The 7,391-nt window shown below is 58.9% G+C and overlaps 1 protein-coding gene across 3 annotated transcripts; it reads right to left on the bottom strand.

Annotated features, from left to right (window-relative positions):
- Positions 1-411: 411 nt before the first annotated feature.
- ACY3 (aminoacylase 3) lies at positions 412-7,166 on the bottom strand. Of its 3 annotated transcripts, XM_019645157.1 has the most exons (8): positions 6,997-7,166; positions 6,205-6,578; positions 5,229-5,424; positions 4,878-4,971; positions 4,636-4,743; positions 4,318-4,427; positions 3,288-3,345; positions 2,439-2,543 (listed from the first exon to the last, which is right to left on the bottom strand). In XM_019645157.1, exons 2-8 carry the CDS (start codon positions 6,438-6,440, stop codon positions 2,530-2,532), a joined length of 816 nt encoding a protein of 271 aa, XP_019500702.1. In that variant the 5' UTR covers positions 6,441-6,578; positions 6,997-7,166; the 3' UTR covers positions 2,439-2,529. The 3 variants fall into 3 exon arrangements, with proteins under 3 accessions (XP_019500700.1, XP_019500701.1, XP_019500702.1); XM_019645155.1 differs by lacking the exon at positions 3,288-3,345 and having other exon boundaries at positions 412-2,543; XM_019645156.1 differs by lacking the exon at positions 3,288-3,345 and having other exon boundaries at positions 412-2,543; positions 6,205-6,574.
- Between the last annotated feature and the right edge of the window lie 225 nt (positions 7,167-7,391).

The raw sequence follows: 7,391 nt of genomic DNA, 5'->3' as shown, positions 1-7,391 counted from the left end.
GGGTCTGTCTGCTTTCTCCAGCCTGACCAGGCACCTTCTCCAGGCCACTTCTTGCTTGTCCTGGGCTGGACTTTAGGGGATACACGAATCACAGGTCAGGAAGGCAGAGGGGCTGAGGTCTCCTGAAGCTGGTTGCTCTCAGTTGAGAGTGCTGTTTGGCTATTTGATCCCTGCCACATGGCCCAGGGAGGGTCATCTGGCTGGACCCAAGGTTAGCCCACTCTGGGAGGAAGCATCCCAGGCCAGAACGTTAGGCAAGAGCACCCAGGCTGGGCTGGGCACGCTCGACTGGAGTCCCCAAGGCCAGCCTCCCCCCGACACACACACACCTCCCCAAGGCCAGCCTCCCCACCCACCCCCCACACACACACCTCCCCAAAGCCAGCTCCCCCCCACACACACACACACCTCCCCAAGGCCTACTTGACCCCCACACACCTCCTCCAGAGTCTGGCACTGGGGACGTGGGGTTGGCAGAGGCCCGCATCTAAGAGGGAGCACCGAGGGGCCAGCAGTCAGGGAGGCTGCTTCTCTCAAGCGTGGCCCCTCCCAGAGCCTCACGCCTCATGTAGACCTCTCCTCCCTTTAGCTCACGCATGCCTGCTGCTTCTGTCCCTGGGTCCCAGATGCCTGCCTGCTGAGCCGGGAGGGGTCCTGCAGGGGAGAGGGTGGGCCCGGTGGGCCCGCCCTGGCATGCACCCTTGCTCTACTCTAGGGGGAAGGCTGCACCAGCTCTGGGGTTTGCTGCCAGACAAGATGGGGCAGGGAGTTCTCTGTGCTTGTGATAGAGGGTCCCAGTGGGGCCCAGGGACTACCCGGTAAGGTGTGGCCATGCCACCCTGCCCAGGATCCACAGTGGGGTGGGTGGGAGGTGAGAGAGGTGACCGAGGGGCCTGGTGGCTCACGATGTGTGTGAGTATGTGTGTGTGCTTGCACACACCTTTGGTCTGCATGATGGGAAACACCCTCACATGTGTACATGAGCACACTGACTTGCCAACCCACGAACACACATGTGTGCACAGATGCTGACCTGCCACCCCTCATGTTCACATGTGTACAAGCTCCTGTGCGCATGCGCGCGTGCACACACACACACACACACACACAACCCCATGCACACACACACGCACACACACACACAACCCCATGCACACACACCAGGCACACAGGCGCGCCTCGGCCGCCTGCACAGCCCCCTCCCCGGCTGGCCAGCCCTTCCTGCCGGAGGCGCCTACTGGCCCCCTGCCCCCTCATCCATCTTGCCTGCCAGCCTGTCCCTGGTGCCCTGGTATCCTTCACACCTTCTCATCTCGCTGCTCAATAGCAGGAGGCGGCGTGGCAGCTGTGGCCGCAGGGAGATGGATGGGCCAGGCGAGGGTGTCAGGGGGTCAGGGGGTGATGCCTCAACAGGATGGAGTTCTGGGCTCCACCAGCCCTTTTTCAGCCAGGAACTATGTCTTGTTGGGCTCAGGCGGGTGTGGGCAGCGTCCTTGGGGCCCCGTCCCACCCTCCCCAGCTCGGCCCTGCCACGGACACCCTGCAGAGAGTGCCGGGGTCACGACCAGGGACCCCAGCAGCAGACCCTGTGCTCACTGTCCCCCAATGCTGACGTGGGACGTGTCGGGTGATGGAGGAACCTCTGCTTCCCCAGGAGGACTTTCCTCCTCCCTGTGTCCCCACACCTGGGTGGACAGAGCCTATTGAGCTGCACTCCTTCCCCAGCCCTGATCTCCACGGGCGCCAGGCTCATTACATACCTGGAAATACACATCCAAACTATGCACCCGATCACACAGATCCTCCCAGAACAGCCAAGGTGCTGAGGCTTTCGGGAACATATATGCACACGCACACACAGCACCTGAGGCAAGCACACGCATGGGCACCCACACGCGTGTGCGTATACATGGGCACACACTTTTGCTCTCCCAGGAGTGTAGGGGCTTGGGGACCACCTTCTGTTAATGGCCCTCTGAAAACCCCTCTGCTGGCCCCAGGACAGTTTTTCTCCAAATCTCCTCCACAGTATAGGATAGTCCCTGGATAAGTGTGGGCACAGAGACAGCTACCACTGACCCCAGGACACACAGCATGCCCAAGGCCACACTGAGCCAGACCTGCCCCAGATCCTGAGGCCACAGAGAGGGGCCAGGCAGGGCAGAGGACACGAACCATGGACCCCTAGACATCTTTCGCTTTATAGAATGGGAAACTGAGGCATGGAGGTGGGGGGATGACAAGGATCATGGTTTACAGCAGGTAGCAAAAGGTCCCCTGAGCTGGAGGTCGTGCCTTAGGCTGAGGCTGGGCAGGTATGGCCTGGGTTAGGGATCTGGGGTGGGGGCGGGGGCCAGCATGGACAGGGCGGGCACAGAGAACGTGAGCTTCTCAGTCTGCAAGAAGGCAATGCCCTTCTCATAGTAGGCAGCCTCGTTGATGAATACGGGATACACAGTGGCCTCCCCCTCATAGAGCACGTCCTCGCCACTGAACATCTGGAAGATGGGTGCACCGGGCCGCAGTGGCTCAAAGTCGCGGTCCTGGGAAGACAGCCAAGGGCCAAGGTTACTGGGGCTGACCTCTGCCCCAGCCCCAGTCAGGGTGACCCCAGCAGGGACTGCCCAAGAGATGCCCCTCATAGTAGGGCCTCGCCCACTCACTCCTTCACTTCCTAAATCGATGTGACAAGGTGTCTGCTGAGATGCCAACTGATTTATGTCTGGAAATGGAGACACCAGTCACCTTAGAAAGACAGTTGTCATTGTAGAAGTGTAGCCTAGTGGTTACGGGCACAGGTAGTGAAGCCTGGGTTTAAATTCTTGCTAACTGTGTGACCTGGAGCAAATCACTTAACCTCTCTGTTCCTCAGCTTCCTCATCTGTAAAATAGGGACTATGATCTGTCCCCTATCACCCTGAGGTTTAAATTAAATGGCTAGTAGTGCTTAAAACAGCGTCTGGCACTTAGTAAATACAATATAAAAGTTTATTAAATAAATTTTTAAATTGTGCAAAAAATCATTCAAAATGACTGTTATGACTTAGCCTCTGCAAGGAAGACTGGCAGGATGGCTTAAGACCCTGTAGCCCTAATACTGACAGGATGGAGCCCCCTCCACCATAACGTTGTTCCAAGTAAGGTAACATATCAAAATAAAACACAAGAGTTGTAACCAGAGCAAAAAAGTCCAACCAAGTTCTGATTTTTCCTACAGTTGTTACTTTGGTCCCTCAGGAGGTTTTTGATATATCAGATTCTTCCCAATATTTCTCTCTCTTTCATACCCGTGCTCAACTGTGCCCTCGGTGCATGCCAGGGCTGTCTGCCGGGTTGCTCCCATGCCTGGGAGACAGACAGGGCTGACGGAGGGAGGTGGAAGCCCCTGAGACAGACACCCATCCTTGCAGAGTTTCAGAATTTCTTGGTCACCCCCCCGGATACCGGAGCGGTCCCGCGCCTGAGTGCCACGGTCAGAAGAGGGCCCTGCAGGGACTCATCGTGGAGGAGGGGCTTCTTGATGGTCACTGGGTTCAGCAGTCGAGCTTTGAGATGGGCTCGGGGAGGACTGGTGCCAACAGAGCAGGTGGCCCCCTTTGAAGCCCCTTTCACCTCTGAAGGTCAGATGGGGGACTTGGGGAATAATTACTAGTGAGGCTACGGCTGGAGCGCCTGGCTTGGGCACTCCTGCGGCCTCGACACTGCGTGAAGCAGAAGCCAGGGAGGGCGTGGGCCTTGCTCCACAGCGACCCCGTGTGGCGGCAAGCAGAGCCGCAGCGGGTGGGCTACCCATTTTTCCCAGCCTTCTCCCCGCCAGATACAGAAGCAGGACCACCCAGTTCCTGGAACATGCAGGAAGGGTAGGCCTGGAGAGGGAGATGCTGGACGCCATGCGAATGTGCACAGGGATGCTCGAGGAATTAATTGGAAGATAAAGAGAGGGCTCTGTATTTGCCCCTCCAAGCAGGGAAATTGGGTCAGGCCTGCTCCACGTCCCCTCCCTCCCTCTGCCTTCTGTGGCCAGGAGAGGTGAGTCTAGGCTGTTGAGGAGCCTCTAATTCCTTCCCAAGGCACTGTGAGTGTCACTGTGGCCCAGAGCTCCAGGCTTGCGTGCAGGGTTCCCAGAGAGGCATGGGGGCAGGGCATGGGGGCCCAGGCTACTGTCCTCCTGCTCTTAATTCTGAGATGCTAATGACTCTATGGGAGGCACTGTGGTCCCTGCCTCTGGGCCTTGGTTTTCTGACCCCACCCCCACCCCCGCCCCCCAAGGCTGTGACCCAGGGGTCCAAACTCCATAGCACACACACACACACACACCTGCAGCTGAGGATGCACGGTGCCCGCCAAGTCCCCGGCCTCGGTGCGTGGGAAGTCCATGCCCCTAATGGCTCTGTACCCTTCCATCTCAAAGGCAGGAAAAGCTGTGCCTGTGCAGGGGTGGGGGTGGGGTGGGAGTAGGCTGCATGCGTGAGCCTGCCCTTCCCTCCAGGCCCCAGGGCAGAGTCAGGGCAGAATGGGTCATGGGAGCCACTCAGGATTGATTCCCAGCCTACCCAAGAGCCTGGCTCCTTGGCCACTGGGCCAGGCTCCCTCCTGTTTGGGCCTCAGTTTACCAGCAAGTCCTGGAGGCCTCACCCTGGTTGAAAAGCTGGATGAAGTCCAGAGCTGCAGCCACCAAAGCCCTCATCCTGGTGGAAAGGTCGGCCCGCAGCACGCCCTGAGGCTGGGGACCCAGTTCCAGGCCTAGGGACCAGGAGGGGAGAGGTCAGGCAAGTGCCCCAGAGAGGGGGGACTACAGACCCCAGGCCCCTGACACCACCCGTCACCTGGCCCTGTACCTCCCAGCCCCACCAATTTCTCCCAAGGTCATGGCTCACCCATTCCGTTCTTGGCTACCGAATACAGGCTGTAACTCTCCTCCCCAGGCACCTGGTACAGGAGGACCCTGCAGGGCAGCTCAGGGCTCTGCATCTGTGAGCAGAGGGGTGGGTGAGGGCCCCAGGTGGGGAGGGGGGGAGCAGGTGGGGAAGCACACAGAGAAAGCAAAACACACCACGTGGGGCAGTGGGCTGAGGGGTCCAGAGGGCCTGGACCACCTGCAGGTGGCCGACCCCAGGGATAGGAGCCCAGGGAACCACCCCTCCCACCCCCAGTACAGGAGGCACCAGCTCCATCCGTGTTCTCTTTCCGTCCCTCCCTCGCTCTGCAATCTGGGGGCACAGGGCCACCTGTAGGTGGCGGCACAGGTGCATGGCAAAGACATTGTGGGTAGATTCCGAGATGAGGCAGGTGCCCATGTTGGCCGTGGTGTTGTGCAGGTCGAGGATGAAGTCAAAGGCCCGGCCTGAGGCCTTGGGCCCCAGCAGCTGGTTCAGCTCTCGGGCCCTCTTCACCTCGTATGGGTCATCTGGGTGAGCCCTGGCACTGCAGGGGGAGGGTGGAGGTATCAGCTGCTGACAATCTCAGTCTGTCATTAGAGGTTTAAGGGGGCGGGGGTGGTGGGAGGGAGCAGCCTCATGTGCTAACAGGAGTGAAGCCCAAGACCTTGCAGGAGAAACAGAGCAGCTGCTCAAGGGCTTGTCCTTCGTGCCTGTGTGACATATCTGTCTCACAAAGCCCTCCTTGGCTCCCCGCTGCTCCCATAAAGTTCAAACCCTCAGCCTGGCCCTGCCAGCCTGCCATATCAACTCTCACTCTGGCCACACTTCTAAGAACCGTGCTGGTCTCACTGCCAGATTTTTGCACCTGCTGGCCCTTCCCTGGAAGCTCCTCTCTTCTCTTCACCTGGTTAACGTCTACTCACCCTTTGGGGTTTGGCTGAGATATCACCTCCCCCAGGAAGCCTTCCCTGACTACCCTTGGCCAGGTTACATGCTTTGTGTCTCCCCAACCCCTGCATTTAGGCTCCTGGGTTGTGGTTGCTGAGTTTATCCTGTGTCCCCCAGTAAGCTGAAGACAACACCTTGGTCCTACTTCGCATTCTCAGAGGAGGCCCTGACCCAGCCTGGGATCAGGTACGGCTTCCTGGAGGAGGTGACATCAATCTGGATTTCCCTAAACTGAACAAGGAAGCACGGGCATTGGAAGCAGAGGGGTGTGCCCTGTGGTGGCTGGAGGGGGAGTTTGAGGTGAGGACCTCGGTGCCAGGCTAAGTGGCTGGGCCAGCCTGGAGGGCAGGGGCCCCAACGCAGCAAGGACACTTACGTGAGGAAGGTGCTAGTGAAGGTGCGGTTGAGGTCACGGTCCACGTAGCGACGGCAGGCGGCTGTGGCCGCCGGGTTGGCCAACACAGGCATGGCGGAGAAGCTGGGTCTCTGCAGCTCCCCCGGGGCCCGCAGCCAGTGCTGGGCCAGGTAGACGCCAGACATCTCATTGCCATGGGTGCCCCCGGTCACTGCCACGCGGCGCAGAGGCTCTCGGGGCACAGGCCACGAGCACATCCTGGTGTGTGGTGGAGGGCCTGGTGGGTGGACCTGCCTAGGCAGCCCCAGCACAGATGCACAGCCCAGTGCTCAGAGCCAGGGTGGTGGTGGTGAGCTCCTTAAGGCCCGACGAGTCCAAGCCGGGAGGGCAGCTGCCTATCAAAAAATATGGCTGGATGGTAGCTCAGCTGAGTCCCACTGCTCCTCAAGTTTGTCCCTCCTGGTGCCTGCCGCCCCCTTTAGCGCCCTTCCTGGGAGGGTAAGCATTGCTCTCCCCTGCTTTTCTCTAAGACTGTTTTCCTGCTCCCTTTGGTGAGAAGACGTTTTTTTCTCGGAAGTTGAGAAGAGGGGCCCAGACATTCAGGGCAGTGGATTCACCAAGGCACACCCCCTATAGCAAAAGGATTAGGCTCCCGTTTTATAGATGGGGAAACCAGGGCACAGGATGGGGAGCAGACAGCGTCAGGTGCGTCAGCTACGGAGCATCGGGGTTCCAGGTGACTCTTGCTCCTCCCTGCCCCTCCCTCATGCTCATCTGAGCCACTGCAGGGACCTCAGGGAGCCGGGTGGTTACCTGCCGATGGGGGTCTGGGCTTCCTGGGCCACTGTCACGTCCTGCGTGGCAAGGGCAAATGGGACACGAGAGGAGCGACACAGCTTGAATAAGATCAAGAGACAGAAGTAAGATTGAAGAGCAAGACCAAGGGACTCAGCCTAAGAGAGACTGAGCCCCGAATCGGGTCAACGCAAGGCTTTTATTGAGAATCTTCAAAGAAGCAAACTGCAGAACTGTGGATCATTAACCGTGTATACGTGGGTGCCTTAAGGCTTGTTCCCATTACCTGACCCCTTTGTACTCCAACAAATGCTATGCCTTCGTACATCACTGCACAGCCCCAGGACACTCTGTTACATGTCCTCCCAGGGGAGACAACTGATATCATTCCATCAGGTCTCAGTTTTCCAAGA

Source organism: Hipposideros armiger, unplaced genomic scaffold (genome assembly GCF_001890085.2).
Source record: "Hipposideros armiger isolate ML-2016 unplaced genomic scaffold, ASM189008v1 scaffold_93, whole genome shotgun sequence".
Lineage (NCBI taxonomy): Eukaryota > Metazoa > Chordata > Mammalia > Chiroptera > Hipposideridae > Hipposideros > Hipposideros armiger.
The sequence above is the reverse complement of the archived record's forward strand: the minus strand, read 5'-3'. Positions and strand labels throughout refer to the sequence as shown.